Genomic DNA, 26,121 nt, shown 5'->3' on the forward strand with positions numbered 1-26,121 from the left:
TGCACGGGACCGGAACTCAAACACCTTTAGGTTTCAGCTCCATAGAGAAACATTGGAAGATCCGAAGCTCTCATCGGTTTCATGGTGTTTATGCTACAACCATGGTAAAACGATGTGCCTGGGGTACTTGTAACACTGATTCCAGGTATCCTGAGAGGTTGGGCATAAGTATTCATGTTTTGAATCACCATTCTGTGCGTGCGTTCACTTGCACGTTTCAAAAGCGTGATAAGATTTGCGCGGACAGACCAATTATCTGCGCAATACGACTGAAGCCCGGTTTATTTACAATATCACTGATTTTGGCGCTGTAACCTGGTTCCCTAGGCATTTAACTCCAATCCCAATGAAGATGAAAACGTTCATTTTCTGGTTATTAAGTTACAATTAAATTAGTGAGTCCATGCTAACGTTTAAACCTATAACAGATTACAAATAGCTAACACGTCGCACAAAACAAATAAACGAAGGTCGACATTTCAGTGCTTCTCCATATTAAACTGGTTAAATGTAAATTCATTTAATCTCACCCTGCAGTACATAAACAGTGTTGATCCTTGATGTTGTTCATCTGTGATCGTGACGACTGTAACATGAGGTTTCTCCCACTTGCATAGTGATCTATAAACCTTCTCTTCCAAATTAATCTTGTTACCTACCATATTTATTTAAAAAAAATATATATATATCCCTCCATGGCATGTTTAAGTCACACTTGATTGCTCCTCGATGAGAGGTGGTCCTTCTGTGTCCAAAATTTATCAAAAAAGACAGTTAGCAATTCTGTTTATTTGTCCCAGTTAGCAACAGTAACTAAGGGGGGCGGGGCTTACCGATAGGTCAATTGGGGTTGGAGCTAAACTCTTCAGGACAGTAGCCCTCCAGGAGCAGGGTTGGACACCCCTGATCTAAAGCAACAAACTACAGTTCCATTCAGGACCATTTTGCCCCAAGATTTCTTTGATTTCCGACTCTGGAGTTGTATGTGTAAAGCCAGCCAATCAGAGTGGAGCTCGTGATTTCAGCTATTTTCATGTGCAATATGCATCATTTGGACGGGACAAACTGTGTGCGGTCTGAGGCTGAGACTAATAGAAAGGGCTTCTAGGAATAGATTTCCAGCTAGTGGAAAGAAACGGAGGGTCATGGAAAGACTTTGAATTGTGTCTGTGTGATGTTTGTACAGCAGGCTTGTTATGAAGGATGAGTACTTTATCAGTAGGAAGGATGGGGCAGAAAAAGAGGTGACCTCCCCAAGGTTTTGGCTGATCTCTCTGATGTGGATCAGAAGGAGGAGGGAGAGGGGACGGGATGGATAGATGGATGCCGTCACGGGTCACGGTCTGGAAATCACACCCTCGCTATCATTCAGAAACACAGAGGGCGGTGTGAGTGTGTCTCAATAGCTTTGTTAGCATATACCAAATGCTTTATGCTATTTTTGCAGGATACTACATTTGAGGAACGCTGTATCCTACAACGCAATATGCTTGCTTTAAATGGTAGTGTATGGGATATAAATGTAGCATAGTACAGTTCAAATGTTTGTTGCATATTGCATAAAGTAGGCCTATATATAATAGGTTGTATAATAGTTTTCTTGTTTACTAAGAAAGCTGTGCAGATTTATTAGCGCGGTGAACAAAAGCTCTTTTGATGGTTACTTAGGCTTTTGAGAGATGGAAAACTTCTTTCCCTCTCTTATTGGACTATTCCCAAATACCTCTGTTGTCACACCCTAGTTGTAAAAATCTTATCAGAATGATTTGAAAGGATTACACACACTTTATATTTGCTCCAATTTAAACAGATGATTACTGCAGCGGCGCATGGCTTCATGGCAATCGATCAGGGACAAAAAGGTGCATTACACAAGTTGATTTGTGGGCTAGCTGAAGCTAATCTAGGGGAAATGGCTGGTTTAAGGAGCGGGAGTGAATTTGATATGATGGAGATCGCAATGCTTTGCCAGGAACGTCTGCTTCATCTTTCAGCCCCTAAAAGCATTCCGCCATTCCTGCACGTGCTAATGAGTCCCACAAGTCAAAGAGAGCGTTTCCTCCTCCATCATTAGCTGTTTACTGCATGTGCGAAACACTAAACATGCCATCTCTTGACTTCTCACACTTTCTAGAGTATTTACTGTAACTTGTAAGCATTGGTTAGCGTCTGTTGCAGGCCAGTGCGGGTGTAAAAATAGTTTTTCTTTAGTAGCATCAGACTTTGTGTGAACAGGCCTAAACGCCCTGTTCCCAGACGAAAGATGGCCAATCGTGGCGATTTCTGTGGTTGTGGCTCCTAAACGGTGGTCATACGTCGTACAGAGAGATTTTCAAAGACGGCTGTAATCACGGTCTTACGACCAAAGATTGTCCGAAAATTATCACAGACTGTGTTAGAAGTTTAGCATGATCATCTCACAGTGTGTTTGCTGCTACGACCCACATCTACTGACTAACCAATAAAAATGCAACATGAAATGGCATATTGGTCAACGCGACATGGCGCTAAAACTTAAAACTACTTTCCTCAAGATCCATTTGCAAAATTGCCATGCCAAGTTGGCCTATTTTCTCTCTAGCATGACCAAGTCCATATTCTCCTCTTTTTCTTCAGCGCACATAAAAACCACAATTGCCAAAGTGCGATTCATCTTGCTCTTTGTTTACCACTAGCACATGATGATGGCGTTTTATTCTTCTATACTAACTTGCGTCGTAGCCTATGATTCAATAGCTGTCATCATCGCACAGTCTACATACATGTCGCACCCAAGTGTATTAGATCTATGTCGTACAGTGTGATTTGTAATGATCTTATAGGATTGCTGAAATCGCACAGCATGTAGCTGGCACTAAAGGGGGAATTCACTGCAGGTAAAATAAGCTTTTCATGCAGTAGAAACTGATTTTCTTCTTTAAGTCTGTGTTACACGGCTGGAAAATACAGAGAAAAGGAAGCCTAAAACTCTCTAGTCTGACGTCTCAAATAGTTTTGAGCCCCAGCTGACCCGACCACATTTTCTCAGATTAATCTGTTCCGGGACGACCCCAAAACCCAACCCAACACACTTCTCTATAGGCTGGATAGAAATCACCACTAAACACTGAAGCCGTTCTAAAACTTTACAACCACTATCACACCACCTGCCAAATTCCAGCCTAATTCCAGCACTGACCAATAACAGTATTTCCCAGATTTTGGCTTATCAAACCATTACTGATGGTCTCAGTCATCCTGTTGTGTTTTCCTCCTGTGTGTCGTTTTGATTTGTCTTTCTTTGGCGAGAACTTGGACACCATTAGCTTGCGAGTATGCCGTTGGATTGTGGTCAGCATTCAGTGTTTCTTACTGGTGGCTGAGAGTCTGGCCACTGAATATCTGTGCTAAATGTAAGTCTGAATAAAAAAAAACAATAGTGAGACCAAGTAAACATGAAATGAAAAATGGGTTGGGGAAAATAGGCTTTTTAATTGATTTCTTAGTACATGGTCTTGGTCTTATTGTGCAAAATATAACAACTTGCTTCATATCTTAATATAAAATATAACAACTTGCTCCATAATGTTGGACCTTTAATTAAGAAATAACATGGCATATTTGTACTTTTATTTATTTCTTTTTGCCACACCACCACTATTAAGATGCAAATAAATAGGAGGAGGTCCTAAAACAGGCTTAATGTTATATATTAAAATTGGTGTATATTAAAATTTACTTTGAAACTAATATCACTCTGAAATTTCACAAATAATTACAAAGAAACCGCAAGTAACACATTGAATTAAACATGACGAAACTGAAATAGTATTTTCTTGTAAAATGTACTCCAAAAATCTTTATTGTAAGTGTTATTTCTCCATTTCCCCCCCGACATACTACGAGTCCAAACTTTTGATTTAGCAAAGCACATCACTTTCCTCATGCAGACACTGACTCTACTGGAACAGACTTCTGCTTTTTTATTCTCTCTCTCTCCCTCTCAGTCATTTGTCACTTATTTTCATTGACGTCCCACCAGTCTGTTTCCCCACCACTTCATCTTCCTCATTGTATCCCTTTTTCCACTCTCATCTGTAGTCATTTTCTCCTCATCCGTCACCCACTCCCTTTGTTTCTTGTCACTTCCTGCCCCATCCACTCGTGTGTGTGTGTGTGTGTGTGTGTGTGTGTGTGTGTGTGATCTCCTCCTGCTGTCTGCTCCACACATAGTCCAAGACGTTCAGCTCTGATCAAGCCATCATGGCAGATGCTTAATTGTGTCTGCCAGGTTTGTGATGTGCTGACAGTCCCACAATCCCCTGGCACTCGCGCTCATATAGGGCGCTGGTCTTTGTCAGGCGGGATGATGCGTTTCCTGGCATTAAGCTCTGAAATGTCAGCAAGACAGACAGGAAGTAAATAGAAGGGGACTAGTTTCTAAGTGCAGACTCCAAGCTTTCAAGTTTATTTGTTAAATGACTTGCTTAGAATGGTGCCTCAAGACACAAAGTCTGTTTTGATCATTCTGTGTTACTTTGCCTGATGGAGATTTTATTTTCTGGGCCTGCTGGTAATAAAACATTATGGGCCCTATCTTGGACTCGGCGCAAATGACTTTGTACACTGACGCATGTATCATTCCTTGTTTGCACCCGCGCAAAGCGGACTTTTCCCTCCACAGACGAACGTCGGTTAACTAAGAAATACAGTTGCGCTCCCCGGGGCGGTTCAGCGCAAAGAGGAGGCGTGTTCCGGCGCAAACTTTCCCTCATGCTATTTTGCTGTTCTATAAAACAATTGCGCCACTGACCAGAAAAAAACCAGTCTAAAGTCAGTGGCGCGTTGCGCGTTGTTCATTATGCTATTTTAAGGGCGCATGCTTGACCATAATCAATGTAGCGTGTGCACAACGCGCATACACGTTGATTCTCTCATCTAAGCAGCAGTTTTCATTTTTGCAAATCATACATTATTACGATAGATTAGATAGATAGATAGATAGATAGATAGATAGATAGATAGATAGATAGATAGATAGATAGATAGATAGATAGATAGATAGATAGATAGATAGATAGATAGATAGATAGACAATTTATTATAAAAGCATGTAGCTCACACATTTACCCAAATTATCATACGCCTGTTTAACAGAAGTTAATTTGGGTGGGTTTCTCCATCCCCAATGTCACTTCTCTGTGTTTTACGGCCCTGACGAGAACGTTGCTCTCCTCGGCTGTGAACCGCTCCTGGCGCGCGCCTGGCAAATCCGCCGTTATAATAGGAATCCGCTTTAGAACAAGCGCGCCTGCTCTTAAAGGGAATGTGAGATGACGCTCTGATTGGTTTATTTCCCGTTACGCCCAAACCACACCTATGAATAATGAAGCTACTTCAGACCAACCCCTTTTAGATTTGCGCCAGGCGCAAGAGGCATTTATCCCGCCGGGAAAATAGCAACAGCGCCGGGATCCGCCCACAAAGTTACTTGCGCTTTACGCTTTGACACTTGCGTTTCAGATCGTTAAAATAGGACCCCATGTGTGGTTTCAATACATGTCTCCTACAGGCAGTGGTTTAAAGTGGGATTTGGCCGGTGGGGGAACCCTCACATTTTGTGTAGGTGCAACAGGGGAAAATGGCTCACCGTGGGACAACATATTGAGTATCGTGGTATATACTCAATGGCAATACTAATCGTGGCAATACTTTTTGGTATAATTATCATCCACAGCCCCACCCACAGACATGTGCATTCAAATATGAGGAATTTAGGGGGGTTCGGGGGCATGCTGCCCCGAGACATTTTTGATTTCTCTGACCTACAAATGTGCAATTTAAGACGTTTGAAGGCCCAAAAAATTGATAATAAATAGCTTTAAAACCATCATTGGGCATTATATTATTTTGTCATTACCTGCTCTCTCCTCATCTACATCTTTCTTTTTCTCTCAGTCTCCTTATCCTGGCCTATTTCTTCCCCTCCTAAAGCTGAACTTTGACTGATGGTCTTTTCATTTTCGTCTCAGTGAAGAAAGTAAACATGGGCTTGATATTTATATGTTTTATGAATCATTGTCTTAAACAAGTGAATTTACTCAAGGCTACCAGGTCAGTATTGCCGATAGGAACCTTCTACAAGCTTTGGAATTTGAAAAGTAATTTTAAATAATACAAATTATAGGCTACGTTTAACGCAGTTGGTGGAATTGGCAGACGTTCCCTCATCATGCTCTGTGCAAACACGTCAAAGCATTCTCAGGTATAAATATGCAGCATTAATGCACGTAAGTGATTTTGAACAAACATTTCATGTCGATATACAATGGTTACATGATGTTAAAACTAATCCTGCTATTGATATCTTTGTAAGACCCGAACAGTGGCTAGGGAAAACAAATGTCAGGCGAAATATCGAACCTAAAACTAACTTTACCGCGCTCAACCACCGTGAGTGCATTTCACGCATTTGTAACCGCTCGCGTTCAGCGGGGAGGAAGGGAGGTTGGTTGGTCGGTCGGCCCAGCTCGGGCCAGCGAGATTCGTCGAGATTAATGAATCTATTCATTTATTTATTTATCTCAGGTGCCGGTGTTGTGCCGAATTTCGACCCCCGCCAAATTATTACCCCTAGCATTGGTAGGTTTAGGATTAGTTGTGGGGGAGGGGTTAGGATTAGGGGCGGGGTTGGGATTAGGCAATCAGGTACTGACTTCACCGAGGGGGGTAATAATTTGGCAGGGGGTCGAAATTAGGCCTCATTAATACCTCATATTCCGGCCCACTTTAACCCCTGCCTACAGGGTTAGATCAGCCCAAAATGAAAATTCTGTCAGTAATTACTCACGCTCATGTCGTTCCAACCCCGTAAGACTTTCGTTCATCTTCGGGACACAAATTAAGATATTTTTGATTAAATCTGAGAGCTGGATCACTGCTACATAGGCTTCTTAAGGGATCGAAACTGACCGGCCCAAAAGTTATTAAAGACATCGTTAAAATAGTCCGAGTGACTACAGTGGCTCGATCTTAAGTTTATCAAGCGACGAGAATACTTTTTGTGTGCAAAAAAACAAACAAAAATAACGACTTTATTCAATTTCCTTCCCTGTGGGCCCGAGATTTATAGTGAAACTACGCATCGCTTCTGGTTGTACGTCACACGCATCACACACATGACCAGCGTCGACCAATCGTGAGCCTACGTGTGACGTGCAACACAGAAGCTTAGCGCAGTTCCACTACGTGAAATCTTGGGGAAAAAAACGATACCATTGGAATCACTTTCAGAACGATTTTTTTCCAGCTGATGAATAACAAAACATTGACAGCCAATCCCAATCCATCCTGCTCTTTAAAGCTACTTAATTACTAAACTAAATTCTAAATTTTTTTCCTTGTTTGAGAAGGTTTCACTCGGATATACAGTTCATCACAATAGAAAACTGTTTCATGCTGACTTTAAACCCCAAAAATATAGCTTTTGAAAAAGTGTTAAAAATCACTGAAGTTACTGTCATCTCTAGCTCGCCTACGTGCATCACTATGATGAATTAGGCAATATTTTAATCTCCTTCTGTTTGACATTTAATTGGCATTTAACACTGCAGAATAATTCTCAGTGCAATTCAATAAAAGTGTAAAAGAGGGTTGTTTAATTAGACCAACACTGTTTCCATTTCATTACCATCTATCACAGCATCATTTTCTTTTGCAAGCAGTGCAGGTTTGCACCTCTTTTCCTCTTTTCCTCTTTCATCTTCTCCAGCTCGCAGCACACACACACGTCACACTCTCACTGGATTCTCATTAAACAGCGCTATACAGCAAGACGCGCTCACTTGTGTGTAGCTCACCGTCCTTGTGTTCCTCTATTAGGGGACTGTCCACACACTCTTGGGGAAAGTTGTTTGATGTGTTCGTTTTAAGAGCCACTTTGAGATGTTTGATTCTTATTCAGAGGTGATTCTTTAGAACCGGGTGAAGAGCGTTTGAAGAAATAGTCATTAGATTAATGCAAACTTATGTTTTATTGCAGAGTTTTTGAATCAAAACCTCTCTTCTAAACCACTTTTATGATGAGATTTCACACTGACGGCAAATTTGTTATTTCTGCGAAAACATATTTATTTGCATATTTGTAAGCTTAATAATGTTAATTGGTCAAGCGCTTGATCACATGAAAAGCACAGATGTTTTATAACTGCTTGTCCATTTGTGGGAATGTCTCATCACTCCAGCGTATCAAATACAGAATGTTAGTACGGTTCCCCTTTGGTTATTTCTTTGGAAACCAATTCCTAATGCATTCCAGAATGTTGCAGGAAGGTGTGTGTGTGTGTGTTAAGTGTAGGTTAAAAAGCCTGTAAGATGCAGGTAAAATTGATAGTCTGTATGCCATTATTGAAATGATCAGGCTTTTTTCCGCTGACTCCAAATGTGTGGCGATAAAGATTGTTCTGTTCAAGTTTTGTGCATCTGAAAGGTGTTTGATGTTGCGCTCCATATGTTTTTATTGTTATTTATTATTTCACAGATCATATGAATTTGAAAGAAACATTACTGAGATGTTCTGTCGTTCTAGTTTCTGTTTGCAGTTTAAGAGTTGGACACATAAAGAAGTCTCTTGTGTCAAAAATATACTTTGATAGTCCTCCAGCCAAAAGGATCAAAGACTAAATGGGAAAAAAAATTATCATGCAAATTAGTTGTACCAGCATTCTTTAAACTTGTATTTCAAATCAATCCTCACATGAATCATTAATGTAAATATTTACTCTCTCTCTCTCTCTCTCTCTCTCTCTCTCTCTCTCTCTCTCTCTCTCTCTCTCTCTCTCTCTCTCTCTCTCTCTCTCTCTCTCTCTCTCTCTCTCTCTCTCTCTCTCTCTCTCTCTTTCTCTCTCAGATGGTGGCATTGGAGAGGCAGGTGTTTGATTTCTTGGGCTATCAGTGGGCTCCTATCCTTGCTAACTTCTTCCACATCCTGGTTGTCATCCTGGGCTTGTTTGGCACCATTCAGTACAGACCTCGCTACATAGTGGTGGTAAGTGCTGCTTTTAATTAGTCATAACTAAGTAAATCTCACAAAAACTCTTCGGGTCACATTTTATCACCAAAATTTGACTGTGATACAAATAAAAGAAATTGCCATAAATAAAAACTAAAAACTAACACACATACACACACACAAATACATTTAATATTAGTTTAATTTTTAGTAATTTTATGTGCTTTTTTTAATGTGATTTTTATTTTTTATTTCAGTTTTACTTTTATTTATTATTTATTTCAAGTTAACAGTTTTAGTGCTTCAGCTTAAATATATTTTAGTTTATTGCCATTCAACATTTCTCATTTTTGTTTAGTTTAGGTTTTTCAACCAATATTTATATTTTATTTTATTTCAGCTTTATTTCAATTAATAGAAATGTTTTTAACAGTTTTAATTAACGACAATAGCCCTAATGTAAATGTTTTTATGACACGCCTCCGTGGAATACTTGATTCTGATTGGTCAATCGCGCCATCCAGCGTTATGTTATTCCCCCGATAACAACCAGTAAAAACTGATAGCACAGGCTCATCCGGATTATTGAAGTCGCTTGCTAGGAACGTTTTTTCTTCGTGGAAGTTTTGCGTTTGGTGAGCTAATAAAACATTAAAACTCAAAGCAGTATTTTGTGTACAGTTTCTTAATTATGTCAACCGGGTATCGCGGACTTGCTTTCTCTTGTTTCATACAAACGCAGCTGCTGCAATTTTCAACGATTGCTATAAGATCATAAGATAACAAACAGCTTAGACAAAATCTTACAAAGTCCCTTTAAGACAAGTCATTTCACTCGGCGGCCATCTTTGAAACGCTTCTCAGGCATGCAAGTGCAGCTCCTATCTTTTTGAATAGGGAAACATCAAATTCTCCAAAACTGTTTGCCAAGCTTACGATAAAATGTCATATTTCAAATCACCAATGAAATCTGACAAATGCGTCTGACTGTTTCTATAGGAACCAGAGCTTCTAACGGCAGCTGCAGTGATGCGATGACCAATCAGCGATTGGCTCTTATTCAGAAGGCGGGATTATTGAGAGTTGCACTTTTCCCCATTCAAAACAATACGACGCGAGTGACGGTGTCTTGTGCAATTCTATAGTCTTTGGTTTAAAATAGTTTATCTCATTTCAATATCTCTTATCCCCAGAGTTATTTATGTGGTGAAATGCCATCCAATAAGTGGTATGACTGTACCGTATCTCTTAAATGTCCGTCTAGTTTGAACTTGCCACTTGCTACGGCTTTCTCCGCGGAAGCTTTGCGTTTAAAGAGCTAATAAAATATTTCGTCTCAGATCAATATTTCTTGTCTAATTATTTACTTATGTGGCAAGAGCTGTGTAATAAGCGGGATAATGTATCCAGGTGGTTGTTATCTCAGATTAAATCCCTTCAGGGTGATGCAAGATGATGGTGATGTACTGTACATTTATCCCTTACATATTCCATCAAGAGAATAGGAATTGTCATGAAATGCACACACACACGCGCGCGCGCAAAAAATCTTAGTGGTCCAAAAACTAGGCTTCATTTTCATCAAATTATTATTTAATATTGTTCTTGTTCTTGACCGGTTTTGTGAGATTCCCCAAACCATGCTAAAAATCAGTTTAATAAAAGGTGTCAGTTCAGATCTGTTCCTTTATGACAGACAGTTTTAGACATGCTTATATGCACATAATGTGTGCGGCACATGCAAATCTGCTTACTGTTGACCAAAGACAGCAGGCTTCGGCTGATAATGGACTCCCCGCAGACCCTGGACTGGCCTTATACTTTGACACATTGTATGGCATTTTAATCCCCTAAATCTGCAACTAATTACCATGAATTAAATGATTAGAGTCCAGTTCCCTTCAGTTCCTCGCTGGGTCAATCCATGATGCAGCTTCACTTCAAGTTCAACAGGATTATCAAGCCTTTGGTTTAGCTGATGAGACGGGAATCAAGCTATTTTAGGAATTTTAATATTCAGTTCTTTATTTTAATAAACAGTTCTTTAATCATCAATAGCCTTTAGTTTACATATAAACCATGGCTTTGTTGGAAATAGCATAATATACCAATTCTTATTATGGCTGCATTCATTTAGATTATAATTTGTTTCTGAATATAGTATAGTTTACAAAGTATACACATTTTCTGTGTGACCTGCTAAATTTGCCAAAATGTGTATATTATATGGAAGAATGTATTCCACAATAAAATGTTCTTCCATTTTTAGCGTGAAAAATGACCTACAAGTGATATCTATGGAAGCTTGCTTCCGCCACTGAATAAAAAATAAATAAATAATAATTGCGACTTTTTTATCTCACAATTGCGAGATATGAAGTCAGAATTGTGAGAAATAGTCGCAAATCTGAGAAAGTCGCAATTGCGAGATATAAAGTCGCAATTCTGAGAAATTAAGTCGCAATTGCGAGAAAAAAAGACAGAATTGCGACTTTTTATCTCACAATTCTGACTTTTTTTCTCACAATTGCGAGTTTACGTCTCGCAATTCTGACTTTATAACACATAATTGTGAGTTAATGTCTCAAATTCTGACATCTTTTCTCAGAATTGTGAGATATAAACTCGCAATTGCGAGTTATCAGGCCAATTCTAAGGGAAAAAAAGACTGACTTTACAACATGCAATTTCGACTTTATATCACGCAATTCTGACTTTATAACACGCAATTTCGACTTTATATCATGCAATTCTGACTTTATAACACACAATTGTGACTTTATATCATGCAATTCTGACTTGCCCTGCAATTGCGATTTATATCACGCAATTCTGAGAAAAAAGTCAGAATTGTGAGATAAAAAGTCGAAATTACCTTTTTTATTTTTCATTCTGTGGCGGAAACAAGCTTCCATAGATATCAGCCAAAATTGAATAAATAAAGTAAAAACCTCCAAAATGGTATCTAGATGTAAGAAACTTGAATTCATGTGACAGCCAATTACTATTGTTTGAAACATTTATCATAGCAAAATGCATTCTTTTTCATTTACTGTTAAAATGTACATTGTATTTTGCTCAGTATGCACTAAATACATTTCTTTAGTGTGTAATGTTGCTGTTTGAGCTGGAAAGAGTTCTGCAAAGTCACTCCAATAAAAAATGAGGTTATGGTGAAGAGCAGTTGACCAATCACAACAAACTGGTCCAGCTGACCAATCAGAGCACAGACAGTGCACTTTTCAGAAGGAGGGGCTTCATAGAGACAGGAACTAAACAGAGTGTTACTGACAGACCGGGAAGAGAGGTGCTGCAACAATGGAGAATATGTGAAAAAGAATGTGTTTTTAAACATTCAAGCTTGAAAACCTATTCTAGTAGAGCCCGAAAAAACACATTTAAAGGTATGCATTTTTTTGGCAGACGCTTTTCTCCAAAGACGCTTGTATTGCATTCAAGGCACACATTTGATCAGTTTTTGCCTTTTCTGGGAATCAAATCCATGACCTTTATGTTGCTAACGCCATGCTTTACAATTTGAGCTGCAGGAACAGCCTCAAAACACTTCATTATGTGGCTTGTCATCCATTTTCAAGACATTCTTCACATAAACGTAAATTATAGCAAAATCTTAATAAGTAATTATTTTCCATTTAACTTTATAAATAATGCACTTAACAACACTGAGTTGCTCTTATACATTTGATTGCACTAGTAAAATGTGATGATGATGATTTAATTTCGAGCACAAAATTCTCACATGGAAGAAATGTCAAGTTAACCAAAGTCATGTTGAAAAAAGTCGAGAAGCCACGAATAGAACAAAGCATTGAAAGTGTTGAAGACAGAAATGATAGACGAGCCTGGAAGCAAGACTTGCGGTTCTGAGACTCCTGGGAATGGTGAGGAGTATTGCTCAGGCTTGTGTCCGTGCCATGTGTTATAGAGACTCATTCTGCTTCACAACAGGGTAGAATTACACTAGTCACTGTATAATAGTGATCTGACATGTGAATCATGCTGTCTGAGGTGTATTGTTTCCCTTCAAGACATTCGTCTTCTGAGAGACAGATGTCTCAGTCTTGCTGACCTGTTTATCTTTCTTTCTGAGTCATGAATAGATATAGTATCCTGTCAAACAAGATAATCAGAGTTAAAGTGCCCCTATTATGGATTTTACAAAATGACCTTTCATGTAAACATCCTGCAAAGTTTTAAATCTCAAAGTGATATATAAAGTTATTGTCTTTCAAAAGTAAGAGTCGACTCTGAATCTCTGATGACTCAATAGGTTCACCTTTATTGGCAATGGCTGATACACAATGATGGTGTATCATAGAGGCTCTGTGATGGTAATACCATGGTACTTTGATCTATACTATGGTACTGAACAATATTGTCGTGCTGAAAAATATACTTACACCATTACATACCTTGGGTCACTAGCGACCCTATACACTTAAATATTAATTAGAAAACAGACATATACTTTTATATTTGTATTTTCTTATTATGAATAGATTGAGGAATACTGAATAGGTTGATGTCTAACTAAAAAATGAATGAGGGGGAGGATAGTGAATGACGTCCCGTGTCAATTAAGACTCGAGGTATGTGTTTGAGGGTTAATTGACTCATCCCTCCGTCAAAATTAAGAGCATTTATACAGTAACATGTTTACAGTGTAAGTTGACGAGGCAATTGAACCTGAGCGTTTACGAGCAGAAATTTGAAGCTCATATTGTTGTTTAAGCACTTGCATAAATGATGTTGTTAAATTGTTTATTATTTGACTGTTAGGTTAGCTAAGTTGAGGTGGGACTGTTTTTCTCTGTGGGTGGATGAATCTTTAGTAATGTTATGGCGAATGTAATGTAATGTTATTCTTTAATAAGTGGATGGCATTGGCTCCATATAAAGTTTTGCAAGTTTGCTCTATTTTACACTTTGTAAGAAGCTCAGTTATCCACAATGGAAAAAAGCCTCAGACAAACTGTTCCTCTGATCTTTGTATATCAGTGGAGGAATTCCCAGTGGAGGGCGTTTTGAAAAATATCTCTTTTGCAGTTTGGTGAAAATGTTTCTATAAAGCAGTCTCAAGCTGGTCTTCCGTAAAGGGACTGACAGGAAACCTGAGATCCATTTTTACACTTGTGCAGCAATACATTTCTACCAGAAAGACTCGGGAGATAAGATACTGTACAATGATGCATTTTATTAACAGCCCAGCAAGCCATATATGCAATAAAGTTCTTTGGCGTAGGCCCCGTCCATAGCTCGCAATCCGAGGGTCCGGACTCTGCATTTCCTGCCTGAAGACGAAGGCAGGGGCGCAGCCGACCCCCTGGGAGGTATAGGAAGGGACCATCCTGGTGGTGGTGGGGAGGTTGGAAGGGAAGGAACCATCTTGGAGGTGGTGGGGAGGATGGAGGTCAATGGAAGCGTCAGCATCTGCGAACTCAAACAGGTGTAAGTACCGGTCTTTTATACCGTAAGTATTAGACGCGATTGGATAGATGAGAAGGTAATACATGACGTAACAATTGAGTCTTCCTGGCGGAACTTACGCTACGCTTTCATTTCTGTATTCCCCATGAGTGCTATCTGCTTCGTTACATTAACACAAATGTTTCTTTTTCTCTTTCTGAGAGTTTATGTACAAGCAGCACTGATTCAGATTAACATTTCAATGGGATTTATAGGCTTGTAAAATCCTAATTGATTGTGTTTGTGTGTGGTAAACAAAAGTACAAACGACCAGGAAGACACCAGGCTTGGTGTTCAAATGAGATGTACTGCTATAAAAGAAGAACAAAGAAAGATACAAATCTGGGGTTAAAAGATAAGAGCCTGTTTAAAAGAAGGGCGTTAAGTCCAAACACACTCACTGCGGATGTTTTCAAGCATCTACTTGTTTCCCGTATACTCTGAGAAAACAGCTCTGGTGTTACTTACTGGTACTGGAACAGGTTAAGTTTGAAGATAGAGAATTGCCAGTTATCCCTTACATAAGAGTACTCGTATGTGATGGTACATAGGCTCAGTGATGGTAATACCATGGTACTTTGATCTATACTGAATCATTTTATTGATATAATGTGATGTAACATGGAAATTGTCAGCATTTACTCCTCTGTGGAACATAAATATATACTATTTTTATACTATGAAAGTCAATGGGGTCCAATGTTATTTTAGAGCTTTTTCATTGTATTGACAAAAAAAGTTCACTAAAATATATTTTATTCTCTGCAGAAAAAAAGAAAGTTATACAAGTTTGTAATTGCATGAGTAAATGATGAATTTTTTTTTTGTGAACTATCCCTTTAAAACTGTATTTTATGTATCACAACAAATATACCACTGTTAAAAAACTTTGAATAATTAAGCAATATAAACAATAATTTGGAATAAAATATTTTAAAAAAGTATCTTATGTTCATCAAGGCTGCATTTATTTGATCAAAAACACACTAAAATAATAATATTGTGAAATATTATTACAATTTAAAATGGTTTTCTATTGTAATATATTTTAAAATGTAATTTATTCCTGTGATCAAAGCTGAATTTTCTCCAGACTTCAGAGATGCTTTTCTTATTATTATCAATGTTGAAAACGGTTGTGCTGCTTAATATTTTTGTGGAAACATTAACAATGATACACTACTATTTCAAATAAATGCTGTTCTTTTAAACTTTCTATTCACCAAAGAATCCTGAAATTCTGTGTTTTGAGTGCGTTGTGTTGAATGAGTTGAGTGATGTATTGTCCATCTTTTTGGCAGTATACGGTGTGGACAGCAGTGTGGGTGGCCTGGAACGTCTTTATCATCTGCTTCTACCTGGAGGTTGGAGGTCTGTCGAAGGTAAGTTACACATGGGTCAGCTCGCTCGTCTGAAGTATAAAATCATTGGTCACCCGTAAGCCAATCACATACCGTTTGGTTATGACGTGTGTTATGCGCCAGCTCAGCAGCATCGAACTGCCACTGTAAACACATTATAATGCGAAAACGAAACCATCGAGAGAAATACCGGAGTGAACATGGCTGTCAACGACTTTTGTAGATTATGTGATGTAAATCTACGCATCCACGGCACAATCGGGGCCTCTAAACTATTATTTGAGAGTAAAGAGAAACAGGAAAATATTTGCAGCCAACTGTCAAAGTTGATTAGTTCTGTCAAACACAGCTCTTTGTTCATTTCGAGTCTGTCGGAAATGCTGCAACTTAATTGCAAGATTACAGCATGACATGGCAATATTTACGAACTGGAAAAAAAGGAGACACTGACCTGTCAAAAGGGTGCCAGTTCGAGCTCGACAGATAAAAGAGACGGGAAAACCTGTCGGGAGTAGGGCCACAACATCACCTCCATTCAAAATGTTTAACAAACACTCTTCTTGTTCGGGCTTCAGTTTGCAAATGCCGGCATTATTCTCACAACAGAGTGAATTGCATCCCGTGTCTCCATATCCACGGTCGTTTTTTCGATTTCCCTAACCTAAAATACAGTCTTAAACTCTGCGCTTAGCGCCTACGTCACGGCTCTCAGCCCGCCCTCTGTTCGTTGATTGGCCGAATGTTTTCAGGCCTGAGGAAAACTGAGAGACATGTCGATGTCTCAGACTTATGCTGCGTTCCAGGCAGGTTTTTGAGCACGTAAATCACAACTTCAAACCACGACTCACGGCTTTGTAGCGTTCCAGGCCAGTCACGCCAAACTACCTGAGCGCAATATACATACTTATTGTTTCAGACACATAACATTGTAATACATAATCGTGTGTATTATTATTATCATTATTATTAATATGACTGCAGCGTTATATTGTCCTAAAGTGTATTCTCACCGTGTACCGCCTGCAGAAACACTGCATCCGGGGCTGCCATTGTTGTTTTGTATGGTTTGATTGGTTTCACGGGCTATGTGACGTCAGAGCTCGTAACTGGGAGTACATCGATCTAGTACGAGTTCACGGGTGGGAAGTCACGGGTTTGACTGCCGTTCCAGTGCACTTTCACGGGTTACAGGTTGGAAAAACACGGGTTACAGGTTGGAAAAACACGGGTTACAGGTTGGAAAAACACGGGTTACAGGTTGCCTGGAACACGGCATAAGTACAGAAGCTAAATGAAATTAAGCGGAAGTACGAAGTCTGACGTAGTCAGGCTAATTTTAATGACCCTGTTTTACAGATAAATGGCACCATTTAGGATGTTTAACTAGCTGTACTTGTACCAAAACCTTTGTGTCTTTGGTTGCCAAGTGTCTTAGGTTTGTGAGAGTAACGCATCTCAGATGCATTCTGTGTGAACTAGCCTATTAAGTGTCTTGAAATCAGATGAGAGCCTTTTGGAAAAGCGATAGCAGAGAGCCGTTGTGTGTTATCCCTTCCCTAACCCATCCCATACACTTCTCTCTACATGTGCTGACAGGTCATGGACATAAACACTCAGCCCCAAGTGTCTAAGAAGTGAGAAACAAGCTCGCTGTATAATTTACACATTCTACTCTCGGTGTGTGTGTGTGTGTATGTGCTTGTTTTTGACTCCTGCTTGGCCCAGTTTTCTGGCCTCAGATTTCTTGTTCCCACAACTAAAGGCACTTATCCTCTTTCAGAAGTTGTAGTGAGACTGGATGAGAACATCTTAAAGTCTCATAGATGCATGCTGAGTAAATCTGGTACATGTGTAATGAGCTGCTGTTATATCAGAATTCAACTCTTTTTCACTGTTGTCACAGTTGCATGGGGCGAAATGGCGCAGATTATCCCAGGATAAAGGGAATAATTGGCCAAAAAACTGATGCCTGGGTCATACTTATTGGAATCTGTTTGGTTTGTTCATTGCTCATAAGAAAGAGGGCTGTTTAATTGGACTCTTAACAACAAAAGAAATTGGAAGCGTATACTCTTACAATTCATCCCACCTTCGTTTTAGTTTTTCCTTTCATCCTCGTCTTCTTCTCCCTCTGTCGCACACAGTCACGCTCCGTCACTCCCTCCCTTTTTTTCCTGTGCTGTCACAGGTGGGACGTCCTTCTCCCAACCCCCCCCCCCCCCCCCCCAACCTCTGTAAAGTCAGATTACATGAATATTCATGAGCTGTTGCAGACAAATCTGCTATCCAGAAAGCAGCGAGTAGAAGCGCATTGATCCTTTCTTTTCTGTCTGTGTGTGTTTATATATGTGTGTGTGTGTTTTCTCCATTATCCGCTTGTCCTCCTGCTGTCCATATGTAGCAACGAGGGAGCGCTGTGTGTCCATCTGTTGGGTTAATGTCTGAGCCCGGCCCTCTGCCACCTGCTCCCCGTAACACCCCATTATTCAGCCCGTTTCATTAACATGGCCCACCACAACGCCTCGAAATATGACTGTCCCACTGCTGTCTGTACTGTCATACAGAGAATGATACACAATATGATAATATCATCCTGCTTTGAGGACCCCCTATTGTTAGATTGATTACAACTGGACCGTGAGGAGAAGACTAGCAAACAGTGTGACATTACAGTAGATTCTGTCTGCTTGTTTTTCTGTCTGTCTCTCAATTCATTTATCTGTCTGTCTGTCTGTCTGTCTCACAGTGTTTATCATATCTGTCTGTCTCTCACACACAATATACCAGTCTGTCTGTCTGTCTGTCTGTATCTATCTCTCTCGCTCTCTCACACACACACACACACACACACACACACACACACACACACACACACACACACACACACACGCACACGCACACACACACTCACACAATACCAGTCTTTCTGTCTCACAATGTTTATCATATCTGTGTCTCACAATGTGTTTATCTGAATGACACACAGCTACGATCAGGGTTCGCACAGATTTTCAAGAGTGAAATTCAAGCACTTTTCCAGTACTATCAAGCAGTGGCAGTCAGTGCTTTTCAAAGGTGTTTGTAATAAAATATAACAATTATACATTTATTAAATAAAAATGATTATTCATTATTGGCCACATGTTGCAAAGTCCTGCCTAATCAAGAGCTCATTCAGTCATTAAATAAATAGCCTTGGATTCCAGGTATACAAAATACACCGATTGAAATGTTTGAAAAGCATTCAAGCACATTTCAAACCTTGAAAAAAAAAATAACGGTTAAAATCAAGAATTTTCTAAACTTTCAGTACTCTGTATGAATAATGTATGAAATATAGGCAAAAAATAGTGTGAAATGAAGCATTGCCACCGTGCAAATCAAAATGAATGAGTCAAACCGGTTCAAATAATTAAATAAACAACTCAGCCACTCAGACATCGTCACTTTTGGTCAAGTCTCAATCAATACATTTTTTGCGTGGATAAATTATAAAAATGCACGTCCATGCCAGCATCAATACACTGGCACTGTTTAGGAAGGGTTGAATGACTAATGATCCAAAAAAGGTGACTATTAATAATGATACATCATTTCAGAAGACCGCCACACAATGCTTTATCTTAGGCCGGAGACACACTGGCTGCGTGGCGTGAGCGTGGCGTTTCTGTTGCGTGTCAGCAGCGTGGCGGCTGCGTCGCGTTTTCTGTGTCTTTGCACACCAGAAGCGTGTCTGACGCGGCGCTGCGTGGCGTACACGAATACATATTCGCTAAATATGACATAGAGGGAGGGCGCCGACAGACCAGTCTACATTTGGATTACTGTTGCTCTTGCCTTTACGACAACAATTTCAACTTTTATCACGCATCTTCCAAAATCCGAAAAATAGGGAAACATGCGGCTGTCTGTTTATTTCAATAACATTTACAAATTTTGTGTAGCTTTAAAGAGCCTATATTTAGCCTACCTGATGTTGGACCGTCACTCAGAAGACACACTACGATGTTATTGTAGCCTATCCTAACTTTATATCCTCCTGAGGCCCAGAAAGTTATTTTCAAAGAATTTTTTTGATTTTTTTTTTTTCCATGTAATCACATTGTTAAGAGCATTAGAAACAAATTAAAATATATATAGGCTATATTTTATTATATAAATTGTATATTGTATTATATATTTTATTTGCCTAAATTATACAGGCAAAAATAATGGGTTTAAAAAAAAAGACATTTATATCTGAATTTATGTCAAAACCTAGATTTTCAAACATCAAAATGTAATTTATTAATATGTATTCGTGTACAAAATGACATATAAACATCTTTTCCTATACTATTTTGCCTGCAAACGCTTCCAACACGCTTGCGTGTCGCGTGAAAATTAGGCGTCGGTTCTATTTCCAGCATGCACACGTTTTCCGCGCGGCTCATGCCGCGCCTGAGACGCGCGTGTCACGCAGGCAGTGTGCAAGCTCTAACCTGTTAACATGGGAGCCGAAATAAAAACGGACACGCCACGCAGCTGAGACGCTCACGCCACGCAGCCAGTGTGTCTCCGGCCTTAGATCTCTAATATTTCATGAGCAAATCGAGGTGGCTTAGTGATGAAGTATTTTGCCATCATCAACAGCAAAGCTGCATTGATCTACATTAGCTTCGAGTGCTGCCATAGAAACAGAAATTCAGTGAACGCTAACAGAGCGCAGACCACTGAGTTTCAGAGTAACGATCATTCCGACACGACAAAAAATCTGTCACATTCAGATAATGGAGTACCATATTAACTCACTGAACACGAGTCATGTACTTTTGCTGAAGAGGGAAAGCATATTAAGTGGTTGGGACTCTCTCTCTCTCTCTTTCTTTCTCTCTGTCTCATTGATTGAGGTGTTTGTGTGGGGTTGTCCTCTCATGCATGGCTGCAGGCTGTGTCTGTCAGTCTCACACTGTGACTGTGATTAAATACGAGACAGGACGGTCTGTATCGACCCCCCTACACGAACACACACTCTTCTCTATGACATATAGTGACACGTATAATGATAATGCCTACTGATGATAAAGGGGACGAACGCCTCTGTGCCTCCATTAGCCAGAAAGAGGTCAAGGACGAGTTACTCTCTAATAAGCATAGAAAGTCCATAAGTTTTGGGTTTGACAAGTGTCATTCATCTCATGCAGCCTGAGAACTGAGTGGATTGACAGAATCCATTACATCTGAAGCACACGTATCCGTGAGCATATGAGGAGCATTTGCAGTAACATGCAGCGTTCGGGACCACGTGAACAGACACAGACACATCGGTCACTTAATTTGCAGGAACGTGAATTGGGAGTCAAATTGATTTAAATTGATATGTTCTTGAATTGTTACTGAACAAATATTGGTGCAACGTTTTTCCTAAAATTATAGTAGGGCTGGGATGTATAGCTAAAAATATTTTTCACTGATTTTATGAAATTATATAAATTTCTTGATATTTATGTGCTTGTTCTGGAAAATCTTTCAGATCAAAGAAACTGTAATTCTGACCTCATAGCCATTGTAGCCTACTTAGTGCAAAAGTCTTAGGCACATTAGTATTTTAACACACCAAAAAACATTTTTTAGGCCAGTTTATATATATATATTTATATATTTATATATATATATATACACTCACCTAAAGGATTATTAGGAAGACCATACTAATACTGTGTTTGACCCCCTTTCGCCTTCATAACTGCCTTAATTCTATGCGGCATTGATTCAACAAGGTGCTGAAAGCATTCTTTAGAAATGTTGGCCCATATTGATAGGATAGCATCTTGCAGTTGATGGAGATTTGTGGGATGCACATCCAGGGCACGAAGCTCCCGTTCCACCACATCCCAAAGATGCTCTATTGGGTTGAGATCTGGTGACTGTGGAGGCCATTTTAGTACAGTGAACTCATTGTCATGTTCAAGAAACCAATTTGAAATGATTCGAGCTTTGTGACATGGTGCATTATCCTGCTGGAAGTAACCATCAGAGGATGGGTACATGGTGGCCATAAAGGGATGGACATGGTCAGACACAATGCTCAGGTAGGCCGTGGCATTTAAACGATGGCCAATTGGCACTAAGGGGCCTAAAGTGTGCCAAGAAAACATCGCCCACATCATTACACCACCACCACCAGCCTGCACAGTGGTAACAAGGCATGATGGATCCATGTTCTCATTCTGTTTACGCCAAATTCTGACTCTACCATCTGAATGTCTCAACAGAAATCGAGACTCATCAGACCAGGCAACATTTTTCCAGTCTTCAACTGTCCAATTTTGGTGAGCTCTTGCAAATTGTAGCCTCTTTTTCCTATTTGTAGTGGAGATGAGTGGTACCCGGTGGGGTCTTCTGCTGTTGTAGCCCATCCGCCTCAAGGTTGTGCGTGTTGTGGCTTCACAAATGCTTTGCTGCATACCTCGGTTGTAACGAGTGGTTATTTCAGTCAAAGGTGCTCTTCTATCAGCTTGAATCAGTCGGCCCATTCTCCTCTGACCTCTAGCATCAACAAGGCATTTTCGCCCACAGGACTGCCGCATACTGGATGTTTTTCCCTTTTCACACCATTCTTTGTAAACCCTAGAAATGGTTGTGCGTGAAAATCCCAGTAACTGAGCAGATTGTGAAATACCCAGACCGGCCCGTCTGGCACCAACAACCATGCCACGCTCAAAATTGCTTAAATCACCTTTCTTTCCCATTCTGACATTCAGTTTGGAGTTCAGGAGATTGTCTTGACCAGGACCACACCCCTAAATGCATTGAAGCAACTGTCATGTGATTGGTTGATTAGATAATTGCATTAATGAGAAATTGAACAGGTGTTCCTAATAACCCTTTAGGTGAGTGTATATGTATGTGTAAATAAAAGTTTGTGTTTACGTTTGCATAATATATGTGTGTACTCTGTATAATTATTTTGTATATATAAATACACACACATGCATGTATTTTTTTATTCATGTATTAAAAATTTATACACATTATGTTTTGGATGTGATTAATCACGATACAATTAGTTCATGGACATTTGTGTAAGGCATTTTACATATTTTTATACTATAATAATAATATTAATAAATGTATATATAAAAACATTTATTATTATTATTATTATTATTATAGGATAAAAATATGTAAAATGCCTTACACAAATGTCCATGAACTAATTGTTCATCTTATGCACGGCAATAAATGGTTTTAAATACATTTTATAGCTATTAAATTTGAGATTTTTTTTACTGTCATGGTAAATGATAATTGCTAAATAAATGGCATGTTAAAATCATCACAAAATTCACAATGTTGAGTATTTTTTTATTGCCAAAAATACACTGTCGTCTGGCCCTAACTAGTAGTAGACTACTGTATTTTTGCCACAGCTGGAAAAAAGTGATTTCTGGACAAATTATATGAGAGATTTACCAGCACATTGTGATGGTGTGTGTGAATGGTAACAATACATAACCAGAGAAAACAATTGCGGTTGTGCATAACTGATTCATAACAGACTGCATTTTTACCTCGTTTTATTAGGTTTCGTGTTTAAATCTAGTTATAAATATAATCACAGCAAATAAATAATAAATGTGTGTTTCCTTCCTTTTTTTGTATATACGGTATGCTTGCCTTTCCTCCATCTCATGTTTATGGATCAGATTCTTTGTCAGCCCTGTGTTAAATTATGCATGCATGCTTTACAGCGCACACTCCCTCATCGGTTATATTGAGGCTAATGACGACGACTCCCCTCTTTCCTTTCAGGACAGCGACCTCTTGACCTTTAACATCTCGGCACACCACTCCTGGTGGAGCGAGCACGGGCCGGGATGTGTCCGAGGAGAGATCTCCTCCAGCGGAGAGCGGGGTGCGGATACACAGTCCTATATAACCATCATGGGCTGCCTGCTGGAGTACCAGTACATCGAAGTCCTCCACTGCGGCTTCCAGATCCTCACCTCCGTAAGTCGCTCCAAAACACACACACACACAGACACACACACTAATGATATGCCAAGGCATGTAGAAAAGCTAAAACACTCAATAAGCATTCCTTCAATAGCCCAAAAACAAAGTTTTACTATACGGTTTATAAAATGCTCTGCTGTTGTGCTGAAGTGGCCCTCTTGAGTCGAGGTCTGGCACGGCTCCAGGTTTAGTTGGGCAAACTCAGTGGGTTATAATCAGCAGGCAGCAAAACAGAAGGACTGTGAGCGCATTTTCTCAAAGGGATCTGTTTTGTTGACTTAAAGTCCCCCTGTGGTGAAAATCCAGCTTTTAATGTTGTTTATATGTCTATGTGGTGTTTTTAATGTGCTTTAAGACAAACCATGTGCAAATTCACAAGTCAACACCATTGCTGAGTATTTTCTCCTTAAAACTGCAGTGAAACAAAGACAGTCTCAAAAACTCAGTTTGTAACCAATCAGGTCAACGTGTGATCGTCAACGAGGGGATCTCTGAGCTGGTGTGAGTGAGTTGAGGCGGGAATAATTTGCATATTCATAGATCCGCGTATACTAAATGAGACAAGGGTGTAGAGTTACATTACAGCTATTTTAAGGTATGAAGACTTTTTTTTTTTTTGGGAAAAAACGTGTAAATATTTCATTTTGGTGATCAAAGAGGAGTTTTGAGGGATACAATTTTTTACTAAACGGGGGCTTTAAATGTGCTGTGCACAGTTGCATACTGAAGTATATGGATACTTCATAAGCCACACTTATAATGTCTGAATGCACCAACACTGGGACACTTTAAAAAGCTGATTAAGACACATTTATTTAAGGCTGTTTTTCTCTAATTGTTGTATTGCCCTTGTTGTTTCTGTTTATTTTACTGTAGCGCTTTGGGTTTAAGAAAAGTGCATTACAAATAAAATGTATTATTATTATTATTATTATTATTAATGTCATTGCATTAGATATTAGAATTAGATACAAAAATATTCAAATAGAAAATGGTTATTTTAAATAGAAATGTATATTTTTATATTTTTTTTATAATGCATATATTATATATATAAAAAATGTTGTGTGTGCTTTTACTTTCATCATCTTTGTCTCAAAACATGTCACACACAAGCTGTATCTGTTCATTCTTGTTGTGAAATAAAGCCTGCATGTCTGATGGTCTGAAGGGTTGGGAGTGCCGGAAGGTTCTAGAAAGTGATGATTATCCTCTCATGCTCCAACAATGAACTGCTAACTTCATGATGAGAGCTGAACAAAGTGGCCTTCAGGAAGTGGGAGTTGCACACACACACACACACACACACACACACACACACACACACACACACACACACACACGGTTAAAGTTCATACAGGCTTCTTCAGTGGGAGTGCAGAGATTAGTTAGAAAAATAGAGATTTTTATCCCCATTGGCCAAAGTACACAGCTTGTGGTTCCGTAAAAATTGGGAAATTAAGTAAGAAAACGCTCAGAAGAATGGGAAGATGGATTAAGTCAAATTACACCACAAAATCATTGGACCATTGTCAATGCAAACAAACAAAAAACTCACCCACCCACATGTTTGTGGCGGCAGGCGAGACTGGGAGAGAAACATTTGTCCCCTGTGTGAGAAATTCTGTTGCTTGGGATTGTGAGAGCAAACGATAGAGCAAGCGAGACAGAGTTGAGTCAGATACTTCATAAACGTTTCTGTGTGTGTGTGTAACTTCAGAACTGGGTCACTATCAGAAACACTTAGTCATGAATAGTCCTGTTCTTAAGCTTCTGAGAATGTGCAGTCACAAGAGGACCGTCAGAGAGTACGTAGGACACACACCAGAGATGACAGGCGAACGACTGCGAGAGTCATTAGCTCAGCTTCATGTACATCCCTCCCAGCGTCTGTTTTCCCATCGGTGTGACCCGTGAGGGAGGAACCTGTGGAAACTTCAGACGCCACCTGCTGTTCTTCTGTTTTTCAGCCCTCGATGACAATTGTAGCACTATAACTTTGCTCAAAGCAGCTCCTATAACATTTAATTTGACCTATTGAGGTTGACAATCAACATATTTTGATGGTTATTTTGATCTTCTTTTACTGGCCTTTAAATAAACTGCACCACTGTCCTAGTATGCGTGTCAGATTTCACTCGTACTTTGTCCATGTTATCAGCATAAGTGGGTGGATGAGTTCATTCCTCCTCCATCTTGTATCTTTCCTCTCATATCTCAGTTGCTTCTCTCTTCAGTAAAACACTGAAGTCAAGATAAGGCAGCTGTTTCAGACGGAGAAGAATA

The 26,121-nt window shown here is 39.4% G+C and overlaps 1 protein-coding gene across 2 annotated transcripts in view; it reads left to right on the forward strand.

Annotated features, from left to right (window-relative positions):
• nkain4 (sodium/potassium transporting ATPase interacting 4) overlaps window positions 1-26,121 on the forward strand; it is a 66,699-nt gene that overhangs the window by 22,402 nt on the left and 18,176 nt on the right. For both annotated transcript variants that reach the window (XM_056235334.1, XM_056235335.1), the window contains exons 2-4: window positions 8,888-9,025; window positions 15,778-15,858; window positions 23,632-23,829. In XM_056235334.1, coding sequence (XP_056091309.1) covers window positions 8,888-9,025; window positions 15,778-15,858; window positions 23,632-23,829 — 417 coding nt within the window. The remainder of the gene's footprint in view (window positions 1-8,887; window positions 9,026-15,777; window positions 15,859-23,631; window positions 23,830-26,121) is intronic.

This window comes from Rhinichthys klamathensis, unplaced genomic scaffold (assembly GCF_029890125.1).
Source record: "Rhinichthys klamathensis goyatoka isolate OS25496 unplaced genomic scaffold, OSU_Roscu_1.1 h1tg000419l_1, whole genome shotgun sequence".
Classification (NCBI taxonomy): Eukaryota; Metazoa; Chordata; class Actinopteri; order Cypriniformes; family Leuciscidae; genus Rhinichthys; species Rhinichthys klamathensis.